Source organism: Anoplopoma fimbria, chromosome 3 (assembly GCF_027596085.1).
Source record: "Anoplopoma fimbria isolate UVic2021 breed Golden Eagle Sablefish chromosome 3, Afim_UVic_2022, whole genome shotgun sequence".
NCBI lineage: Eukaryota > Metazoa > Chordata > Actinopteri > Perciformes > Anoplopomatidae > Anoplopoma > Anoplopoma fimbria.
The window spans coordinates 11,330,469-11,354,432 of record NC_072451.1 but is presented as its reverse complement, the minus strand read 5'-3'; the positions used below and the strand labels follow the sequence as shown (position 1 = coordinate 11,354,432).

The 23,964-nt window shown below is 40.5% G+C and overlaps 1 protein-coding gene across 4 annotated transcripts in view; it reads right to left on the bottom strand.

The window, feature by feature from the left end:
- The window catches only part of ect2 (epithelial cell transforming 2), a 45,461-nt gene that overhangs the window by 8,596 nt on the left and 12,901 nt on the right, over positions 1-23,964 (bottom strand). For all 4 annotated transcript variants that reach the window (XM_054596267.1, XM_054596268.1, XM_054596269.1 and 1 more), the window contains 18 exons: positions 23,524-23,631; positions 22,701-22,774; positions 21,979-22,109; positions 21,476-21,588; positions 20,916-20,978; positions 19,646-19,871; positions 15,505-15,629; positions 14,102-14,221; positions 13,912-13,980; positions 12,589-12,699; positions 10,712-10,808; positions 10,332-10,413; positions 8,788-8,866; positions 7,015-7,134; positions 5,173-5,311; positions 3,797-3,951; positions 2,319-2,426; positions 51-185 (listed from right to left, as the gene is read on the bottom strand). In XM_054596267.1, the coding sequence (XP_054452242.1) occupies positions 51-185; positions 2,319-2,426; positions 3,797-3,951; positions 5,173-5,311; positions 7,015-7,134; positions 8,788-8,866; positions 10,332-10,413; positions 10,712-10,808; positions 12,589-12,699; positions 13,912-13,980; positions 14,102-14,221; positions 15,505-15,629; positions 19,646-19,871; positions 20,916-20,978; positions 21,476-21,588; positions 21,979-22,109; positions 22,701-22,774; positions 23,524-23,631 (2,055 nt within the window). The remainder of the gene's footprint in view (positions 1-50; positions 186-2,318; positions 2,427-3,796; positions 3,952-5,172; positions 5,312-7,014; positions 7,135-8,787; positions 8,867-10,331; positions 10,414-10,711; positions 10,809-12,588; positions 12,700-13,911; positions 13,981-14,101; positions 14,222-15,504; positions 15,630-19,645; positions 19,872-20,915; positions 20,979-21,475; positions 21,589-21,978; positions 22,110-22,700; positions 22,775-23,523; positions 23,632-23,964) is intronic.

Sequence of the window (23,964 nt, the reverse complement as noted above, 5' to 3'; positions counted from 1 at the left end):
AGAAAGTATCATTTTTTTCAACAAAGTGAATGTGAGCAAAAAAGACTTACAGCCAGTGTGGAGCTGCTGCCGATGCGGTTGTCACAACACAGCCTCTGGCTTTTCTCATCTGGAGTGCTGTTGGCCATGAACGCCCTCTGGATCACACGCTTCGGGGTCTTGGTGAAGGAAAAGGCCCTGGTTACCTAGCACACACACACACACACGCACACGCACACACACACAGTTAGCATTCTATATTGGATTGAATGGGATCAGCCACTTCATTATGAGTATCTGTGGACAGCATTCTTTCAGTCTCTTTGGACTTTGTATCCGTCACAGCTGAGGATAATTAGACAACATGTTGTTCTTTATTTGTCCCATAACACATCACTTGCAGTACTTTTTGGAATAGGACCATCTGTAGACTTTACGTGGTCTGAACAACAAATGCAAAAGCTTTAATTAGCAAAGTACATTTTAGTTATTATAAGGGTAATGTGCCTAATATAATGAAAATAATAATACAATTTTAAAACATCCAAAGACACCAATGTCATATGGTTAAAGAGCAGCAGACTCCCACATCATTTGGTAACGCTTAGATATTGTCTTCAACGTGGTTATTCATTTTTTCCACATATTCCTTTAACAAACATTAACCAGTGCAGATAACGATTTAGATATGGGAGAATTTTTCTAAAAATCTAATATTAGACTCATGACATAAACTAACATTGTTTTATTTATTTCACATTTGGTTAGTAAGAGACAAATATGGTAATAAATCAAGTGAGAATTAGAGTCATTTTCTCATAGACTTCTATACAACCAGACTTCCTGTTGCAACCCGAGGAGACGCCCCCTGCTGGCTGTAGAGAGAATGCAACTTTAAGGCATTTCAGCATTGTCTTCACTTTGAGACCCAGAGGATGCCCTCCGCTGCAAACCAGTCAGGCTGCAGTTTACATTTACGTCTTTCCAAAATTGCATCACTTCATAAGTTTATCCTTTTAGACAATAGTGAGAAATAATCATAAACAGCAAAGGAATTCTTGAGTTATGGCACAAAATGTGTTTTGTGAGGTCACAGTGACCTTTGACCACCACATTCTAATCTGTTCATCTTTGAAGTGGAAGTGTGTGCTAACTTTGAAAAAACTCCCTCCAGGTGTTTCTCAGATATCACGTTCATTTAAGAATGGGACGCATACGCGTTTTGAAGGAAGGACCTTCAGGGAGACAACCGGAAGTATAATGAAAAAAGAAAAATCAGGAATGCAATTGCTGTTATGCAAAGACCTGACACTATGAACAAGTGAAAAAGAGATGAAGATGACACAGGCAGAAAACATAGGGAGAATTGTAATTTAAAAAGGGCCATGTTTCTGTGCGAGTATTGAAAGGCATGTTTTCAGCTGCTATCTTAGCTTAGTAGCCTTCGTGACAGTTAGTGAGAAGGATCAGCATCTGACAAGTCCTGTTTTTTTATTACAGATCAAACATTTGGACATTAGTTGTTCTATAATGTGCTTTCATCTGTTAAAGGAGTAGCCTCATCCATAATGAATACATGCAAACCTCTTGAAGCCATTGACCTGCATATGTGGCCATTTTCTTTATTCACCACACTGAATCAGGAACGCAACTTTGTAGCACAGAGGAAAAGAGAAATTGTTAGACTGACAGTCTGCCCCATAGCTTTTCTTTAATCTCCTAACCTTCACTGCTTTCAGTTGTTCCCTCAAATGTGTCTGCTTTAAAGTCAGATAAGCCACTTTTCCATGCAATGATGACAATGTCGCATATCTTTTATCTGCTTGTTCCAATGATTCTTTCAGGCAGTATGATGCTTCTATTCAGTTAAATATTCAAATCCTTCAGCGGCCCTGTCTGGATAAACTGAAGGAGCAGCTAAGAGAAGTTCAGGCTGACTTCAATCCCAGCCCTTTGTTTTATAAATGCAAAATCTCATCAAAGGGAAGAGTCTGCACTAGATGGCTTGTGCCTAATTTCATTCATGTTTCTGGGTAGCTCAGCAGGAAATAATTCAGGAAGTCCTGTCAGTCTAAATCCGGGTACCGGAATGAGGACACCCGGGTTGACTTCAGGCAAATGTGTCTGTCTTGTGTTGCTGCTAACAGCTCAGTCAGCTGAGGAGACAATCACACTGGACGGCAGCAGAGGAGATTGTACCAACATCTGGTTAAAAACGAGTTTGGCCGACTTGGCTGCATTCAGCTATCTGAACAACACCTGGCGTCTCCACAGGTATGTTATCTCCATCAACCCCTGGAAGAGGTGCACTGGTGAAGGTTCAAAATGAGAAACTTTACCTTTTTAGAGGTCTTCTTGATGGCCCTGGAGGCTTTGCTCAGGGTGCTGTCCATATCCTTGGTGCTGACCTGTAGTGAGTCGGGGTCTGTGCACTGAATCAGGTCCTCCTGGTTACCAGACGAGAAGCAACACGGCCTCAAACTCAACAGAATAAATCATGACCTGAAGTGTGCAATTCATGCAATCAATGCCAATAGATACTTTATGATTTGCAGTAGCAGCACAGCCTTTATTCCCCCCCTCCTCATCCTGCACTGGGCTTGTTAACAAGCAGGGATCCATCTCGTTGGTATTCACATCGTAGCGCTGACCCAGTGAAAACAGCATTAGGAATGCAGCTGCGAGGTGGCAGGCAGACCAGAGGCCAACATCGCCCCCTGCTGCTTGCTTTGCTAAATAGAGCAGACAGCCTCACCTCCATAACTTCCTGTGGACTCATAATCATCACGCTTAATCAGCCCATAATAAATTGGTTTTACATAATCTCCCCAAACCATTATAGAATAAATTTGGCTATGTTCCGTTTTTGTTAATCATGAAAAATCCCATGAATAGAATAAAACCAACTAGGACCTGGTAGAACTAACAAGTACTGCGTGTATTCTTCTGTCCATGTCGTTCAAACACTATTAAAAACACATCAATGAGTCACACTGTTGCCCTGGATGACAAGTTCCTTCATTACCATGAACACACACACTAGATTATTTCAAAAATAATTTCAATCCAATTCATCAATTGCTGCTGACATATCACACAAATGTGTTAATTCACAGCTGAATATAATCCCAAATGAATGCACTATTCCTTTAGTAGGTGCAGCCATCTCCTCTCTCGTAAGCCACCTGCTGCTTAAAGGGAAGCAGGTTAAACCCCCATGTTAGCTACAACTCCTGCCCAGGCTCACTGAAGGTCAGCTGACGTTTAAGGTGGACTATTCTCATTTTAGTCAGTAGGAAACTTTGCTCAGATTTAGTAAAAAAGATAAAATAATAATAATTACCAATTTGACTGATAGGATTAATCGGTCAAAATGCTTATATTGTCGGTTAAAATCGTATTTTTTCCTAACTGACTTTAATAAGTTGGAGGCTCAAATGTCAATTAAACATTTGGTTCCTTATGTTCCCATATGCTACTCATTTAGTTCTGTTCATTACTGGCCAGAACTTCCTGTTATGGTCTGAACCATCCCAACAGATGTTTTCACACCAATAACAAACTGAACCGTGGTCCGGATGAAGCTTCCCACCTGTTATTTTGGTTCGGATCATACTGAAAAGTCTCAAATTCAAGACCAAGCAGGGTCAGTGTGGAAGGGCCTTTAGACTGGACCAGTTTTAGGAGAGGAAAAGGCTCTTCAGAGTAAACTGCCGTTGAGGACTACAGAATTATCACAGCTTCCTTCCCTGCCTGCCACTCCGTCAAACTACCTCATATTTTTTCTTTGTGCGTCTGTGTGTGTGCAGCTTCTCACCGCATCAGCCTTGCAGATGGTGTTGGCGACGTGGCGGCAAAGAGTTCGCAGCCAGGTGTTTTTAACCGTTTCCTCCCCGGCCAGTTGGAAGCTGAACAACAAGTTCTCCTGTTCGGTTGGAGGGTGAACCACCAAGGCGAATGCATTCACACAGTCTGAAGCGAGGCAGTGAGGGAGCAAGAGAGAGAGAGAAAATAATTAACAGTGACAAAATAAAGGGAGGAGGAAAACATGAAATTAAATTCAGGGCTTCATCTAAACTTCATACACATCAATCAGTACTGTTCCCTTTGTAAAGACAGCATTTGTCAGAGAACCTTGTATTGTCACATTAAAACTACAGGGGAAGTCTAAAGAAAGGAGGTGCCAAATTATTTAAGAAACAATTATTACTGGACCCCCTTCACTTGTCAGCGTGACATACTAATGTGGGATCCAGGAGCTTTTTTCCTCTTTAAGCAGGAAAAGCTGTGGACAAAATCAACTAGAAATGTTTTAATGATATCAAACACTGCTGATGAAGAATGCCTAGAGAGGTGGGAATCGGTGTGTATGGTGTCATCTCTGCTTTTTAATAATACTTTTAATATGCTCATTTTATGCCCGCAAAGTGTTCCGTTCACAATATATAACTGAAATGTGTCACATTTTACATTGGCAAAAAGTAACGAGTGTCTGTTTTATCCGGAGAGATGAAGGAGTGAAGGAGGGAATGATTTTGGACAGAGCTCAGGTCTTGTGGTTCATTGTGAGTCATCATGTCCATCATGTGGAGGAACACAGAGGAGTGAATGGGTATAAAATTGGAATTGATCATAACCTTGCCACTTCCAGTTCTGTTGCCTTGGCAACTTGCAATCAAAAAATCATTTAATCACATTAGTATGTCAATAATTTGATGATAATGAACACTTAAAATAACTTAATCTTAGAATTTCAGCCCATTAACTACAGGTAGCTTAAAGATCTAGCCTCTACATTTTGCTCCCAAGTGCACCAGATTCATCCATTTAACCTTAAAATTCATAAAAATGTATTTGTCCATATTTTTTCCAATTTCGTGCCCTACTTGCTGTAATCATCCTTCATGTTCATACTGGCCGTCAAAACACCCCGTCAATGTAAAATTCCAGTCTTTAGCAGGAATTAGTCCTAAAAGCTGGATATTAGTCAGTATTCCATGTCCAATGGAATGAATGGAGATGAAAACCAGCTACAAATTCACATTCTTATATGAAGAAATTGCCATTTCACTGTTGTGCACATTGGAGTGCACATTGACAGGGAGACATGAAACACCCTCAAATGACATGCAGATAAAGTGCTAAGCAGCGGCTTCATTGGTTTGCAGTGCGTGCATGCTGTCGCTGTGTTACCCTCTGTGTCCTGCAGGTCCAGCACTCTGCGGATCTGGGACAGCGGCATCAGTGCGATGTGTTTGAGCGAGGGTGGTGGTCTCGTCTGTCCCAGCGGACTCTTAAATGTATTGATCACCTTGTGTCGCTTCCTCGCGATCTATAGAGACGCACACACAGCAGACAGATGCACAAAATCAGACGGCTTGAAATGGGAAGAAAGGCAGTGTGTGTGTTTGTGTGTGTGTGTGTGTGTGTGTGTGTGTTTAAACACACAGCAGACAGATGCACAAAATCAGACGGCGGGATGTGGAAAATGGGAAGAAAGAAAATCCTATTCATAAACTCAAATATTTGATTTTACTTCTATCGAATAATGCAAAAATGTAAATTCCTTGAAAGACTGTTTCCCTGTGTGTGCATCTGTGTAAGTGTGTGTGTGTGTGTGTGTGTGTGTGTGTGTGTGTGTGTGTGTGTGTGTGTGTGTGTGTGGTCGAGCTTTAGAATTGAGTGTGGGTGCATTTTGCAGCGTGTGGGTGAAGCCGCTATCGGTTACTTGGCAATAAATCAATGAGGCCTTCATAGAGGTAAACGATGCAACTCATTAATGCCACATTAATTAGATGCTGAGAGAGAGGAGGAGGATAAGGGGGAGAGAGAGAGAGAGAGAGAGAGAGAGAGAGAGAGAGAGAGAGAGAGAGAGAGAGAGAGGGAGGATAAAATAGGACATTACACCGTAGGTCATTGATATTTTGGCAGTGTGAGTGAAGGAGGGGAGAGTGGTTATATGAATGCAGGAGTAATCAATGATGTGAGATGGAGAGGAGTAGTGAGGCCACCTACTCTAACACAACATTCACTCATTATACATCCAGTACTACATGGAGGAACGTAAGGAATCCATGCGTGTGACTGCTCAACACACACACACACACACACACACACATTCCTCATTAGGAGGTGTCGCTGACACGCCTGAATAAGTGCAGCCACCCACCTCCTCTCTTACCGTTCCTGCACTGCACCTTTGTTAATTAACCAAATGTGTCAGCAATGATGGACTGCACACACAGGGATTGATCACCTTTTCAATGTTGCTACTCTGCAAAAGGCCCTCTTTTGGTACTCAACGCTGCTTGTGCACATGAATCTCAGCATGTGTTTAAGAACATGCTGAGACCCATGCTGGGTCTCACTTAACCAACAAGGTACATAGGAAAGGTATTTATGGACTCACTGGTTACATCACTTGTTAAATGATGTCAGAGTTTAAAGTTGCAAAAATAGAAAGCACTCTCAGATGATGCTAAAAAAGTTTTTTTTAACCTCTATATCTCTGCATCTATTCTCCAGTCTCTCCCAATCCAGGGTGCAGCAGAGGCAGTGGAAGGTGACAGAATGGGTGATATGAATGAATGGCAGGGAGAGTGTAAATTTACACTGAGAACTACTAGCTTCAATTACATTCTTAAAGATAGAGTAATAAAAGTGACAGTAAATGTAATTTACCATCTCGAAAAGGTGGATTTAGTGTTAAGTCACTCTGTTAATTAAATTGAATGGCGTATTACCTTGAAATAACTGATCAGTTCGAAATGAATGATTTTGCAGAGAAGTTTCACCATTTTAAATATTGATGTGACCTAGGCCTTTAAAAACAGCAAATTTAACCTTTAGAGTTTTCAGTTACGGTTAAAGGAAGGTAAAGATTTAAGTACGGAGTTGATAGACTTGAAGAGCACAAGATAGTCTCAGTCTAAGTTTTACCTACAGCCCTGGCCTAGAGTAAAACAGGTGCACTAGGTACAAACGTTTTCTTAGTGAGACTGTCCAACATGTACTGGTGTTTGTGTGTATTCTCACTTCAAGGCAGTCGTTGAAGAGGAAGAGAGTGACATTTTCTCCACGGTCACAAGGCTGGTCTCCCAGGGCGATTGTTTCTACCCGGTGAACCAGGCTGCGATGGGACGACAGCAAGTTGGCCTGCAGAGAAGATGAAGCACAAAGAGTAAACAGGAAGCGAGAGAGAAAAGCTTAGATAAGATAAAAGAAAAAGAGACTCCAACTGTTACGATTGTAACAACGACTTATACACTCATCAACATTGGAGAGCATGAAGATTGGATAAGTGCAGGAGACCTTAAGACAATTACCACCTTCAACATCTTCCACCACGCCAGCTACACCGTCCGGACCAAATGCCACCAAAATCTGTGTTAGAGCCCCAGGAAGAGAGGCAAGAGCTCTGTTACAAGAGCTTAATTAACCCATGTTGGACCTAAGGCTACTCAACCACCCAGTCTTCTCCTGGCTAATGTCCAGATGCAGGAAAATGAAATGGATGAAAGAAGGCTCATGCTGCTGAATTCCACCAGCATGTGCTCATCTCCACAAGAGGAAACAATACGCTGGACTATGTTTACACAAACACTTTGGACAATCGGATCACATTTCTCTGCTTCTCCTGTTAAAAGTACTCCCAGCTGATTAAACTAGCCAACCCATCAGAAAAAGAACAAAAGTTAAAGTGTGGACAGATGAAGCTACAGCAGCTCTACAGGAGTGTTCTGATTGGAGGGACTGATACATGTTCAGAGATGCTGCCACCCAGGAGAACCATAACAATCTACACCAGTGACATCATACATCAGCAGATGTGTTGATGATGTGATGATCACAAAGACAGCAAAATCATTCCCCAACCAGCAAGCCTGGATGGATAGATAGGTGAGGGTCCTATCCTGAGAAAAAAAGCTGCCCTTGGGCAGTCAGCTGTCAAGTCTGCTGCACCTCCAGAGGAACATCCACTGTCAGTATCCAACAGATGGGAGAAGAATCCTGCTGAGAGTGTATATGAGTAACGCTGCAGGGCCTGATATCATCCTTGTGTACTAAGAACTTGTGCCAACCAGCTAACTGATGTCAATACTGACATTTTTCCTGTCACAGGAGAGTGTTCCCAGCTGCTTCATCTCAGTCACCTTCGTTCCTGTACCCAAAGAGTCTGTGTCTGTGTCCAATCTAAAGAAGCGCCACCCTGTGGCACTCACCCCCATCCCCCAATTCTGATGAAGTGCTGTGAGAAACTGGTTCTTTAACAAACACATCCCAGCCAGTCTGGACCCTCACCAGAGTGCAAACAGAGCCAACAGATCCACAGAGGATAGGAGGAGACTACACAGCAGCTTCTCTCCTCCACTTATCCTCCACCATGCAAAGGTCGTTTTTCTCATGAAGCATAAAGGGACTACTTCCTCGTTATGGTGTGCAACACCTGCGTTGTACAATGACAATTACTTAACCTACAAACCTTGTACATGGAAGGCCAAACTGAAACAAATAGTCACACTTGAGAGAAGATGGGATAAAGGGAAAAGCAGTGGAAGGTAGATGGGAAGGTTACGGACAAAAGGAGTAATGGAGGTGGTTTCCACACAGGGTTTGATTGTTTCAGGCATAACCTAAGCTCAATCCTTCTTAAATTCTAAATAATTTCTACATCTGGTAAAAAAATGTTTTATCATAGTGTCATTGTCTGAGCATGTTTATACACTTGCATATCTTACTTAGATCTATTTTAATGCACTTGGTCAACACAAACACAGATATTCAAACAATCGGAATCCTCAAACTTACAGGACAGCCATCCACTTCATAAACAACATCAAAGATCTGCTTCTGGCCTTCTGTCTTCCTCTTGTCCTCATTGATGTGACTAGTGGGAGGAAAAGGATGTTATTGTTCATCTCATTGATACTGAAACTATTAACCAAGAAATCCATTAGTTGACTAACAGAAAAACAACAATTTTGATCACAAAGGATGTTTTTTATCACAGTTAATAGTTAATAGGTTTTGGGATGTTGGTCGGACAAAACAAGGAATTCAAAGACTTCAAGTATAAATTGTAATAGGTTTATCAACGTTTTTTCCAACCTTTTATAGGGTAAACAATTTTAACAATAATTAATAAAAGATAGTCAACAAGGAAAGTAATCATTAGATGATGCTTTACTTCTGGTTAATAGAACTAGTTCTCCTGGTTGGAACAAAACGTTGGACCAGATGGAAAATGATAAATCACACAAAAACATTAACAGTCAACAGGTTTTCATACTCGCAGAGAAAAACACGGGAGAAAGGGGACAATATTCAGAGTTTGGAACAGCTTTTTAGGGTTTTATAGAGGACTCCTCGTTAATGGAACATTTATGAAATACACTTGGCTTCGAAGAAAAAAAGAGGCACTGATTCATGTAGTTAAGGCAACATATTTAAAAGGTTAGCCGATTGTTTAACCGTCATTTAGTGACCAAGCTCATCACAAGATGACTTGAGCCGGGTTGTGTCTGACTCAGCTCAGTAGGGGACACTAAATGATCGATCACATCGTAGGTGGGAATCATGGGAGTTTAAAGCTTGGTGTTCATCTGCATCAATGACTGGTCAATCATACAGGGTTTTTTCCTGGCTCTCAATGAGGCGGAGGTGCTTCCATATTGATCCTATAAACAGATACATGTGTACCATGCCTTCAACTGGCTCAAGCAAACACGGTTTACATGCAACGTATTTTACGAGTTCACTAATCGCATGATTTTGATTAAAAATAGTTCATCTCTAGATGAAGAACAGAGCGCACAGGCCTTGTAAGATGCCGTTCAGGCAAACATGATCATAAACGCAGCAGACGATATAAAACTATATTAAAACACACACGTTACTAATTACAGAAATCCACCAACTGAAGCGCTTGTTAGAAAATAGTGTCTTCTATAATTAGAGAGTTTTGTTGACAGCTGGAGGTGGGGAGAAATTTGACAGAGGCAGCCAGCTTGAGGTTTTACCCTGTAATAAAGTTATCTAAAGTGGAGCGGCAGTTATCAACCCCCCAAAACCAATTTCCTACAGGAAACCATGCATTCAAATTTGCTCATTTAAGTCATTTAAGTCGTACGATCATTTACTGTATAACTACTTTATTATAGTCGAAAATTGTAAAAGTCAGTTGTTTCTGGCTAAATCTTGGCTTAACAACAGTCAGTTGTTACAAGTTGTACCCACATAACGCTCAAGATTTAGCATGATAGGAGAGAGTTCACATGAGGTGTTGGAAATGATCAAACACTGCTGCCTGAGCAATCATCCAAAAAGAAAAGGGTCAGGTCACCGAAACTCACGTCATGACTTCTTTCAGAGACTCAATTGCTTTCTCCAGTGTTATCTTGTCTGGGTTGTCATCCGACGTATGCTTCTTTATGTCTGATGAAACGGTGGAAGAAGGGGGAAGTTTGGTAAAAAAAAGTAGACAGGCAGGACGAGATGAAAAGCATGTGGAGAAAGGCGAAGAGAAAGGAGCAGCGAGGAAGAGAAATTACAGACGGTATCAACAGGTGATAATAGAGGAAGGAGACAGGTATGAAAGGGGAAGATAAGGAGAAAAAGACAAGGAACGATGTAATTAGCATACTTGTTTTTTTCTTAAATCTTTTAACAGAGGTGTGTGTGTGTGTGTGTGTGTGTGTGTGTGTGTGTGTGTGTGTGTGTGTGTGTGTGATACCATTAAGAAGAAGGGCCACACTGGGCAGTCTCTGTACAGGTCTGATGAGCAGCTCCCCCAGCGTCTGCCTGCCACACTCTGGCTTGGCCTGGTTGATCTGAGGAATGAAAGCATTAGTGTGGAACAGTGTGTGTGTTTGTGTGAGCGACACATTGATTTGGACACAAAAGTTTGAGCCGCAAGTCATCCACCAGCAAATTGAAGGTAATTTTGTCCATCAATTCACCATATTTCAGTGAAGTAGTCATACAAAACCCTGCTTCAGTTTCTCCAGCACAAAAGTGTCCAACAGTCAAATACTCAGCAGTGGAAATCAACATATATAGAGTTGAATCATTCTAAATAGGAGGATTTATTGCTGTGTAATGATCTCTCCTTCCATCCCGCCACTCTGCTGTCACAGTGCCAAGGCCAAAGTACTTTTCCCCCAGAGGACGATATTTTATTAAAGAAAGAAATTATGAATTAATAATAGTGCTACTACTGTCGCTTTCACTGATTGAAATGTCAAATGTTGCTGGTGCTTGGTCATCAGCTGTCTGTACTTAATGTGAATTCAACTTGGAACTTTACGGCAGGTTTGTGTGCGCTTTCTGCTGGACGGTGTCTGTGGCCGTAGCTACGGAAAGACCATACGCTTGGAAACTTTATTTCTATCGTCACATACAAACACATGGAAACACGAAATTTGACCTCTGCATTTAACCGATGCTCAGCATTAGGAATGCTCTTCATGTGTCACGCTAAAGGACACATGAACATCAACCTTGTGGTGTAAGGAGGACCTTTTCTACCCACTAAGACAGAGAGGTTTCTCTAATACCCTATCCACATTATGGAAGACACAATCCTCATTCACTTAACATTCAACAAATCAACTTGTGTAACGACACAGACTGTAACCCTGGTGTACCTGTAAAGGCACTGAACTTTCCAATAGCAGCACACCAGAGGAACCAATATAAATCATTTATATAGAGCAGGGCTTTTCAGCTAAAGCTAAAGAGGTCCAGTTAGAAAAATCTAAAAAAGAACAAAATAATTATAAATAATAAGTTAAAAGAGTACGGCATTCTTAAAAAAATAAAAAAAACATCTAATAAACTTGAAAAATGTGAATCTTAAATAAGTGCTTAATTTTTTAATCTTTTTATTAACTTAATTTCACATCAACAATTAAACAGCTTCAACACCCTTCATCTTCCTCTTCTATCCCACTCCAACACTGTCTCTTGTTTAGCAAGAGAAGTGAGCTCTAGCTTGTCCTGCCAGGATTTCATTGTCAGATTTCACATTGAACTGGAGGGATTATAAATAAGAAATACAATCAGTTGACATTGTTGAGATGTGAACTGGAGTTAACAAAAAGAAGAAATAAAAGGGAAACTCAAGCTGAACTTTTTACTCTAAAATGAAACACTTTATTTCAAAAGTTGTCTGTTGAATGCAGCCCTTATTTAACTATAAATGAGAAAAGAACATTTGGTTATTATTGTGGTATTTATTATGTATAATCCCTGAAGTGAAATGTTCAAAAACGGTCAATAAAATTTTCTTTTATTTATTTGATTTGACATTAAGTTATACTAGATTTGTATTAAAAGATAATAGTGTATGTGTCAACTCGATGTCTTTGAGAAGAGAAAGCAGAATGTTCAGCACCTTACCGTGTGACGCGATTGTGGAAAATGAGTATTGGTTTCAAATGTTCAGTATTGATATTTATCAATACATCCATATTTTATAATGTTTCTATTGTTTCTATGAATCAGTGTCATACACATTTGTTTTCCTGTATTTTTATTTCTTTGCCACCTCTACCTTAACATGCCACCCACTGGTCATCTGAACAAACAGTACAAACACAAAGGTCATACCTTGAGAAAAGCATGGAAGCGGGGGTTTTGTTTCTCGCAACGAACAATTGTCTCCTTGCTCATTTCGAAGAAGTTGACAAAGGGTGGGTAGGCCTTCACCAGCTCGCCCGACTGGAGAGAGAGAGAAGAGGAGGACAGGTCAGAAGCATCAGGAGGACGGTCCACAACCGTACAAGCATCAGGTTCCACAGAGAGGAGAAGAAAATAAAATAAATAAATAAATAAATATATATATATATATATATAAATAAATATAAAAAAAACTCTTCCTCCAGAGCTTCAGCTCCATCTCTCTCTTTTGTTGTTTGAGGGCCAAACTAGCTGGAAGGAGTTTTACGTAACTTCCATAACATTATGACCTCATAAAGTTACGGAAGTGAAGGAGAGAATTCAATGGAGCCGTTTCAGGCAGTGATTCTGAGGGGGAGGGTAACTCCTTTCAGGTGTGGACTTCAGGTTTTACACTCTACGGACCTTTTACATGTACAAAAATATTATATATAAACACACTAAAGGAGAGGGAAAAAGTGGAAAAGCATAATAGGGCCACTTTAAGACTTGTATCCCTCTCTGTAACTGGAAGGCCCTTCTCAGTAGTTCACCCATACCGGCCTGGCTCTGTCATCTGTGGCTTCGTTATTAGTAACTACAAATAGTCCATTACAGCTATAAGTATTTATGCCCAGCAAACAAATCTCGCATAAATAAAAGCAATGTAATCATCATGGATCAAAACAGGAAAAACATCCCTTAAAAGTGTTTATGATGCCATAGGTTAATGTAATGTGGTTTCCTCTGGTAGAGACAGTGATACAGTGCCTGACCATTGCCCCCTTTTCCAGTTGTTCTGAGCAGCTGCCAAAATGGACTATTTGTAATATCAGTAAATACTTTAATGTTTGACGGATGTTTTGACGCCACTTTTAACACCAATTTAATTTCAACAAAGCTGCAAAACTTCTGAATCATATACTGAACAACTGCGTTATTCTAAGACTCTCCTACACACGTGTGTAACGGCAGCTGCTTGTTGGCTTTTACCGGTCAAATTGACACATGTACCGCATGATGGTATTACGTTGTGCACACCAAATGTGCACTTTAAGAATACAGCTGCAGCACGTAGTGGAGCCACACACAAGACAAAAAAGAAAATGTTGGTTAATGCTTATAGTTCTCAGAAAGACTCAAAAACAGAAATTATGTTTGAAGAAATCCGGATCAGTCAAGCAAATTGCAATCAATCTTTAGTACTTTCTTGTATAAACATTCAAATATGCATCTATCTGTCTGTCATACTAGGAGAGATTTGTTAGTACTCACATAATTGAGGATGATATCTCCTACACTCCTGTCCTCTGACCAGTCTGTCAGCAGCTCCTCAAGGTTACTCTGAAGGACAAACCGACCATCGCACACACAAAAGAACAGGTTAACGATGCCTCCTCAGAGATGACATCATCACAGTCATTTTGTCAAATGAGGTTTGGATGGAAACAGCTGAGGACACTACCTTTATTCTAGTGTGAACATCGTAGATTTCTGGGATGCTGCCAAATATTGTCTTCATTTCTTCTTGGGCGAGGATTGGTCCTCCCACTTGCCCCTCTTTCTCTAAAGGAAGCTTGAAAAGCTTACAAAAATAAAGAATAAAGAAACACTAACATGTTACACAAAATTGCATAAAAACACATTACGTCAATGAGCAATAATCAGTATGTCGACAAGTTAAATGTGTATTTTCTCTGTCCTTACAGAACATATTGTATTAATGGTGCTATACTGTTTCTTTACAAGACATACTAGCCTGATGCGTTGATTCTTTCAGTTTTCATGAGTGTCAGTCATTAAGATGTTAGCATCTGCGATCGGCTTCAAAACTAGTTTGGTTAATTTTGTCCAGACCAAGAGAAAAATGACACATTGCTGCGTTTTAGTTTTACTCCGCTTCATGTGAACATGACATTATAGAGACAGACAAGTAACGACATTATAGAGACTGACAGGTAACTCATTTATTGGATAGTTTTGGTGGCTGTCATCTGAGGAAAGAATTAATTACTTAGCTGCCGTAGTCATGCATCTCTTAAGTGCATTTTCTTTTTAAATGTATGCTCTATATTTGCTGCAAAGATTTCATTAAAAAATAACTGATTATGAGTTGGGGCTCAGCTGGACTCCATAGTATCACAAATGTTGACAATTATTGAACATCGGATAGAAACAGGATGAAATAAGGCTGATTTATCTTAATGTTAAGAGGATGCTTATTTCCCCTCCTGTTTTAACTGTGAAGTAAAAGGGGGAGCATGGATGGACAATGAGTAATCAACAGCACTACGAGGCATGCCTAGCGTGCACTGATTACTAAAGGACTGGACTATAGAGTCAGCCTCAACTGCGTTAAATGGCACAGTAATGAAGCTACGAGTGCATGCTGCAAGTTGGTGTTTTAGATTCAAAACAGAGAAGAGAACCTTTTATTCCCTGATTTAGTTCAAACCAGCTTTTTGTGAGGGCAGGGACCAGTTAAACCCAGGAATATACAACGGAGAAGACAGATTACAAGAGAGGGAGGTGGCAAAACACAAGGATAGATGTTTAAGGCAGGAAGACAAAGACTGAATGAAAAGGACATCAAAATAGAGGAAGTCTAAGAAAGATAACAAAGAAAAAAGAAAAAAAGGAAAAGATTTTGAACGGGAGGGAGACAAAAAGAGAAATGGTCAGGCAGGTAATTTTCTCCCTCACCGGTCAGCTGTCTGACTCTCTGCTGGGACCAACTGATAAGACAGTGCAAGCAAACACACACCTTCAATGACTGTAGCTTAGCCTCAAACTGTTGTCAGGGGCAACCAGCTGGCCAACCTGTGAGGGAGTGTTAGAATTGTGTCCACATGGACACACAGACACTACCTGTAGGATGGTGCTCAGAATGTCCACATAGTTGCTCTCAGTCTGGTAGAGTTCCTTGGAGACCTGCCACCTGGCTGACTGCTTAGACAGAACCGGAGTGGAGCTCTTGGATGGCTTTGAACTCTCTGGAGGAACAAGACAGGCAGGGAAGAGAGCGAGTTGATAATACTGCACAGAAGCAAGCACAGACACTGCCAGGTGTCGATCCATCATTCGAATGGAATTGGGGCTGATTAAAAGTAGCAAATATTACTGAATATTCTCAATATCGATGCACCGATCCCGGGAGTTGACATGAGAACGTTGCTGCTGTTCTGAAACGCTGACTCCCCAACATCGTTGGGGTTTGAGCTGTTGTCTGCAGACTCACTATAGCCACACAGTAGGGTTAGGGTTCAAAAGCATTTTAGAAAAAAACTTTTGTAACCGGCTTATCAAATTCTAATAATTTTGAATCCCTCATGGAATGGAATGAGGATAAGCTTTGATCATTTAAAATCAGTTAAATGTTACAAAAAATTGATATTGAGGATATAATCCTTTTTTTTTTTTTTTTTTTTTTTTAACTACAGGACTTTCATTTGACATGATCAGCTACATCATGGGGTTACTAACAAACCACATATGGTAAGAAAACAAGTACAGATAGCAGCCCTCAGAGAGCACATTAACCAAACAACAGCCACATGTTTAGTACAAGCATTACTACATTAACTAAATAAGCTACATCTGTTACAATCTCATGACAATTACGGTTTGTCACCTGAACCAGTCAAAGCAGTACAACTCATATTCAGCATTGTAGACTAATACTAATTAATGCTAACAATCTTATTTTCAGGATCATCTCTTATTATCCTGAAAGTCACATCCAAATACAAATTTTAACCATATAATGAATTTGCCAATGTGTAACTGAAGACTTTTGTCATCTAAATGGCCTTGTCCAATGTGAAGTATAATAGGCTTTGTCTTATACCTGTAAAAGGTGTTACGCCACCTGTTGGATGAGGGGGAAAAGGTCTGAAAGCCCCTCAGAAGGTGTTGTATTCTCAGCACTCTGAATACAACACATGTTCTGTTAGCTCAGTTAACGTTCATGTTTGTACTCCATTATAGCCAGCTGTCTAATACAGTGTTTCAATGAAAAGCTATTCTTTCTTAGCTCCATTGGAAAAACTGATGCATGGCTTATTTATCCTTACCACAGAGTTCTCTCATCCTTACAACAACTACTTTATATTCTCGTCCATTTAGCCTGTTACTGAGCAAAACCTGACCTGTAGAAGTCCCTGGTTGCTCCTCCTCTGGTTGTTGAAGAGTACTTATTCCCAGGAGGGACCTTCTCCTCCTCTCTTCCCTGTCTGTCCTTATCCTCTTTTCCCTGGTTTTCCTTCTCCTCATCCTATCCCTGGTCACAGTGCTTTCTCCTTTACTGTCTGAACTCCTCCCTACTCTGTCTTCTGAAATTAAGAGGAAATCATCTGGTTATTGTAATCTTAAGGAAGAATCAACCATAGGAACAGAAGAGCTTTAATTCATTTTTACATAAATACATACCAGAAATTGTATAACTGTCAACTTATACAGTCCGACTAGGCTGCTTAAGGAAGTTTTACCTTTAATTAGCAATTCTTTATTAGAAATTATCCATCTGTCTTTACTAACGGGCCATGTACCACAGGCCTTCAAACTAGCTGTAATTAAACCTCTTCTTAAGAAACCTACTCTTGATCCAGAGGTGTTGGCTAACTATAGACCTATATCTAACCTTTCGTTCCTCTCCAAGATCCTTGAGAAAGCAGTAGCAAATCAGCTGTGTGACTTTATGCATAACAATAGTGTATTTGAGGATTTTCAGTCAGGATTTAGAGTGAATCATAGCACAGAGACAGCACTGGTGAAAATTACCAATGACCTTCTAATAGCTTCAGCCAAAGGACTTGTCTCTGTACTTGTATTGTTAGACCTTAGTGCTGCATTTGATACCATTGAACATCAAATCCTATTACAGAGATTGGAGCATCTAATAGGCATTAAAGGAACCGCACTTAGCTGGTTTAAGTCGTATTTATCAGACCGATCTCAGTTTGTATATGTAAACAATGAAAGCTCGATGAAAACCAGGGTCAGTCACGGAGTTCCACAAGGGTCTGTTCTTGGACCAATTTTATTTACCTTATATATGCTTCCCTTAGGGAATATGATCAGAAAACACTCAGTAAACTTTCATTGTTATGCAGATGATACCCAGTTATATCTATCGATTAAGCCAGACGAAACTAACCAGTTCTCTAAACTTCAAGCATGTCTTACAGACATAAAAACCTGGATGACCTGTAACTTCTTAATGTTAAACTCTGAAAAAACAGAAGTTATCCTACTAGGCCCAGATCACCTTCGAAATCAATTATCTAACGATATAGTTTCTCTAGATGGCATTGCTCTAGCATCCAGCACTACCGTTAAGAACCTCAGAGTTATCTTTGATCAGGATCTGTCTTTTAACTCTTATATAAAACAGATCTCAAGGACAGCCATTTTTTTCATTTACGTAACATTGCGAAAATCAGGCAAATCCTGTCTCAAAGCGATGCAGAAAAACTAGTTCATGCATTTGTTACCTCTAGACTAGATTACTGTAACTCCTTATTATCAGGCTGCTCTAATAAGTCTCTTAAATCTTTACAGTTGATCCAGAACGCTGCAGCACGTGTTCTAACAAAAACCAAGAAAAGAGATCATATTACTCCAGTATTAGCTTCTCTGCACTGGCTCCCTGTTAAATCAAGAATAGAATTTAAAATTCTTTTACTTACCTACAAAGCTCTAACTGGCCAGGCACCGTCTTATCTTAAGGAACTTATAGTTCCATATTACCCAACTAGAGAGCTGCGCTCAATCAATGCAGGGTTACTTGTGGTTCCTAGAGTATATAAAAGTAGGATGGGAGCCAGAGCCTTCAGTTAACAGGCTCCTCTTCTGTGGAACCAGGTTCCAGTTTCAGGCCGGGGGCAGACACACTCACCACTTTTAAGAGCAGGCTTAAGACCTTCCTTTTGATAGCGCTTATAGTTAGGGCTGGTTCAGGTTCGCCTTGGTCCAGCCCCTAGATATGCTGCTATATGCCTAGACAGCCGGCGGACTACCTAGGATACGCTGAGCTCCTCTCTCCTCTTCTCTCACTCCTTCTTTATGTATTAATCTCCTATTTATGCACATTACTGATTTTGCTTCTTCCCCGGAGTCCTTGTGCTTTCTCGCCTCGCAGGTTCCCAGGAATCAGGGTTATATTTGGACTGTCATCGTGCCACCTGCTGACACCCACTACTACTACCACTATCATTATTAGTCACATTACTATTATTATTCCCTGTACTATTACGCTTATTGACTTGCTTCTACCCTGGAGTCTTTGTGCTTTCTCGCTTCGCAGGCTTCTATAAATCGTGGCTGTACCTGGACTGTGGTCGTGCATCCTGCTACGGCCCTGCTGACTCCGACTGCTACCACCATTATTATTACTAGTCTACTATTACTATTACCTGTACCATTAAGCATTTTAGCTTTACTTCCACCCTGAAGCCCTTTTTGCTTTCTCGCTCTGCAGGTTTCCATGAATCGTTGTGGTACCTGGACCGTAGTCGTGCCTCCTGCTGTGAGCTGACTGACACCCACTGCTACTTCGATTATTATTATTAATCACATTACTATCCCTATTTCATAATTATAATTCTACTATAATAATTGCTGCTGTTATTATAAGTAGTCTTATTATATGAATCATTTATGTCATATACATTGAATGTGTTGTATCTCTGCTATGCTGTTCATTCTGTACACATGACATCTATTGCATTCTGTCCATCCTGGGAGAAGGATCCCTCCTCTGTCGCTCTCCCATTAGGTTTCTTCCTTTTTTCTCCCTGTTAAAGGTTTTTTTTAGGGGAGTTTTTCCTGTGCCGATGTGAGGGTCCCGGGACAGAGGATGTCGCATGTGTACAGATTGTAAAGCCCTCTGAGGCTAATTTGTGATTCTGGGCTATACAAAATAAACTGAATTGAATTGAACTAGAGAACAAAAAGAGTTTTAGCGTTGGACCGTGCAGGTGTTTTCCAGCTCTCCATCAGTCTTTCCTACCTGCCAAGGCCTTGCATGTGTCAGGGGTATTAGAGATGTCCAGCAGAGAACCGATGGACAGGGAGTGCTCTGCAGACGGCCTTTTGCGTGGCGGAGGGAAGGGGGAGATCTCCGTCTCCTTGGTGAACTGAGCCAGCGTGTCCCTGAGACGCCGACGCTTGCGGTTACTGTTGGGGGTGGTGAGGGACAGGAGGGACACTGCCTTCTTCATGGCTGGGCTGTCGTTCTGTAGTAAGGGGGACAGAAAGATTAAATATACAAGGACAAGACAAATACAAGATGGTTGAAAAAATTGGAAACAATCTGTCTCGTAAAGGAAAATGTGAGGGGGAAAAATGAAAACCTTGAAGCAAAAAAAACGTTTGCACCTAATACAATTATATGTTAAACAGTGAGGTAGGCACACAAAAAGACAGTTTTTTTTCTTATATTTGTAACTCTTGGTTCCTGGTTATATAATGCTGTTGCTTTGGCTGAAATGTCTCTTGCTTTAAGGGTGGGGTAACTTGATATGGAAATGTCCTAAGGAGATGAGTTTGGTGAGACTGACTGTGGTAAGACCCCTAAAATTAACAAGCACATATAAACAAGTTTTCTCACATCAATGTTACACTGATGACATCCAGCTGTATGTCTCTATAAGGCCTGATGAACTGTCTGACTAGCATGGAGGACATCGGTCCAGTAAGAAGACTTGCATCACACCAATCTTATTTTCTTTACACTGGCTTGTTATCAAGTTCAGGATTCACTTTCAGCTTTAGCTTTCACATATAGAGCCCTGCGTGGCTAGGCACCTGTGTACATGTGTTACCTGATCCATCCCTTTTTCACCAGTAGGTCACTTAGTGCTTCCGACTATAGCTTACTGGTTGTTCTTGTGCCATAGAAGGTGTAGCTTGACACTGTGGAATGCTTTTCCTGTAGACAATAGATCCGTGTCTCTGTTGAGGCCTTTAAAAATGAGCTGGAGACCCACTGGTTTAAACTAGTCTGTGTGTCACCTCGTGCTGTCTGGTGTTTGTCATTTTGTCATGTGTTTTTAAGTCTGCTGTTGCTTATGTTTAATGGTCTTAATTAAAAAAAAAAATTAAAAATGTCATGTTAAAAATGGATTCTAGTAAAGCACTTTGTCACCTAGTTCTATTGATGGTGCTATACTGCATTACACTCTGTTACCTGTGTGCAGTATGCTTTAGGTGAGTGTCTATGAATTTGGCTTGAATTGCTACAAACAAATGTACATTGACATGAACCATAATACACTCACCTTCTCGTAGAAGTACATGGACTCTCCGGCCCGAGCGTCCATCTGAATGCTGCCCCAGAACCACTACCAAAGAAGAGCGAGAAAGTTTTTTTACTGTCCCCTGGGTAACGATAGAGGCAAGTACAAAAAAGAAAAAACATTTCTAAAACTACAATGACACACTTTCCTTTGAAAACCAATAAAAGTGACAGAGAAAAGGCCATATTGACTGTGGGGTTTTAAGTACACCTAAACTACCTTTGCTCAAATTGTCCATCCACTGGAATGGGGAAATCTATTATTGATCCCTCTGTCTGACAGCACATACAGAGAGAGGGGAAGTAGAGACTGTATCCATTGAGGTTTCATCTAAAAGGAATCCTGTGCAATTGATCATTTGGCATTCTGTGTAGGAGGACAAAAACTGAGAGGATTCATTATTTTTCTCTTGTCCTCCTTGCGTCTGTTTCTTCCTGTAGCAAAACAGTTATCCTGTTATGACAAGAAGGTGCTTGACCAGTATCAGAGGGGTCAAACCTTCTTTTAAAGCGGCACTGAAACCAAAAAAAAACACTACCTACCTCCTGTTTGACCACATAGAGTTTCTTGGGAGGAAACGGCAGCTCCTTTACTGAGTTTTCCTCCACCACCATGTGTGTACACCTCTCATCTCCAACCTCAAGAGAACTGCCACCTTAGACACAAAAAACCAGGGGGATGATGATGAAAAATATATCCACAAACACCATTTTCATGGATCAGTTTTACTATGTGTGAGTGAGTGTAGGTGTGAGTGTCTTCAATCAGAACCAACTCATTTTCTAAGCAATTATCCAGTTATAGCTTAGCAATTGTAACTCCTAAGTTAAGCAGGACTGTAGCACTTTGGATTTCCCAACATGATGAGTCTGCAATGGGATCTAGGAAGATCAATAGTCAGTATCCAAAGAGTTTTCAAAAACCCAAAGTACAAGTGAACAAGTGTAGGATAAAAGTTTAAACACTGTAAATGGTGTGACGGTCTGCCCAAAAAACAATCAGAGAAGCACCTGCATGACGGATCCCTGTGTGCTGTAGCACTGACCGTGTTTGAGAGTCCTCTCCTCCATGTTGGCCTTCTCTTCATCTGAAAAACCCAGAAAACTCAGGATGCAGTCCTGGAACGGTGGCACTTTGAACTCTGTTCGAAAATCCTCTTCTCCTGCATGGAAGTGCCTTAACACATGAAGGAGGAAGAAACAAGGTTAGCATCAGCACTGCCATGTCAGCATTTCTGCAACTGGGTTTGGGTTTACTTTAAACTATTTTTTTTTGACGGACAACTGTCAAGTACAGTGCTGAACATAGTAGACTGTTTGAGTTTTATTTGAATATGATCTGTGTGTAGATCTACGCAAGCATAATGCATTCACTTGGAAAAAAATATTTGCCCTGTTTTCCTGAATTAACAAGATTGTTATGGCAGAAAAAAGGTATTCATGGACAAACTTCATTCCAACCCTTCAGTTAAAAACTGTGGCAACAAGAATTGACCCAGTGCTGGTGGTCTGATCCTGGACTGCATGATAATTTGATGATCATTAACTGTTATCCATGAAGATATGATATGAAAGATATAAAATGAGATGCTGCTATCTGAACCATGTATTATATTGCCAACCTAGAAGCAGCCTTCCTCACAACAGTGAGGCAAAATAACTTTTCACAGTCACACACTTATGCAGGTGAAAGCTCACATTGTAGAGCTCTCCTGTCATAAAGAAGAGCAGCTGTGAAAGATACACAGGCTTCCTTCCTTCTACTTACACTTCATCTCTTCTCTCCCAGGCCTTATGAATCCATGATGGAGTCAGAATGGGCGTCCCCATGCACACTGCCAGCTGAGAGACAGGACACAGTAAGAGATAGTAAAGAGAGAGGAGGACAAGAAAACACAAATGAGCAAATACAATTTAAGAACTATAAGACCTTCATATAATTCCACTGTCAGTGCTCATAGTTCAGCAATCCACCACGTCTGTTTTTTTACTCCTGATCGTCCTGTCGCTCAGAATCACATTACAAATTTGAGAGGTACAAACGGTTTTCACTTCAGGCCCTACACAAAACAAGTATGAGAGGTTGGTTGAAGCCGTTCCTGAATCCTTTTTAGAGCTGCACTTTCAAATGCAAAGCAGCCTTGAATGCCTGTCACACAGCCAAATTGTTCCAACTGCATTTTGTCTGGTTTTGATTTAAACAAAATACACCCTCCATAAGGTGAAGGGGAAAGGTAACAAGGGAGGAGGAGATGAAGTAAAAAAGATTTAAAAAAATCATTGCCATCCACTCATCTCAGTGTATCTCTATGGAGGAGGCCATGTGTTGAAATCAGTTTAAAAAGGATTCAAGTGGGAATTAAAGTGGCCTTAGACAAGTTTTCTTTTTGCTTTAACTTATCGTTATGAAGAGAATGTTAATTGCACAACGTAATGGAGATGGAATAATGACACCATCAAAACCTGGTTTGTATATTAAATATTGGCAAGTTTGAACATTATAAACAATATTGCTTAGCCCAACTGAACAGTAGTAATATTGTCAGATACACGCAGAGTAAAAAGGTTTTTCAAAGTAAGCAGGTACAAACCCTGTATTTCTCCCCATGAGTGGAGTAGGCGATGAGATGAGTAACCTTGGTGCTGAAGTCTTTCCGGATCGTTCCACCCATGTGATGAACCAGATTCACCAAGTTCTTCTACATGAAAACAAAATGGCAAGCACGAGTTTAGCACAAGGAGGCAAAATAAAATACCAAGGGGGTTTATGCTAAACATTTTGCTCTTTCAATGCCTTTTTCTCTAATGCTATTAATCTTTCTCCCACATAGTTGATTCTCTCTGTGTACCTGAGAATAATGATTCCCACATAACAACATACTCTCACATGATACAGGATAAAAATTGTTAATGCTCTTTGAAATGTAAAGTTAAAACTAATGCAGTTTAATACAACAATCCGGAAGTTCATTCAACCTCCATGAAGGTGTTAACAATAAGTTTTTGTTTAAAATAAAAACTGCCGTTGAACC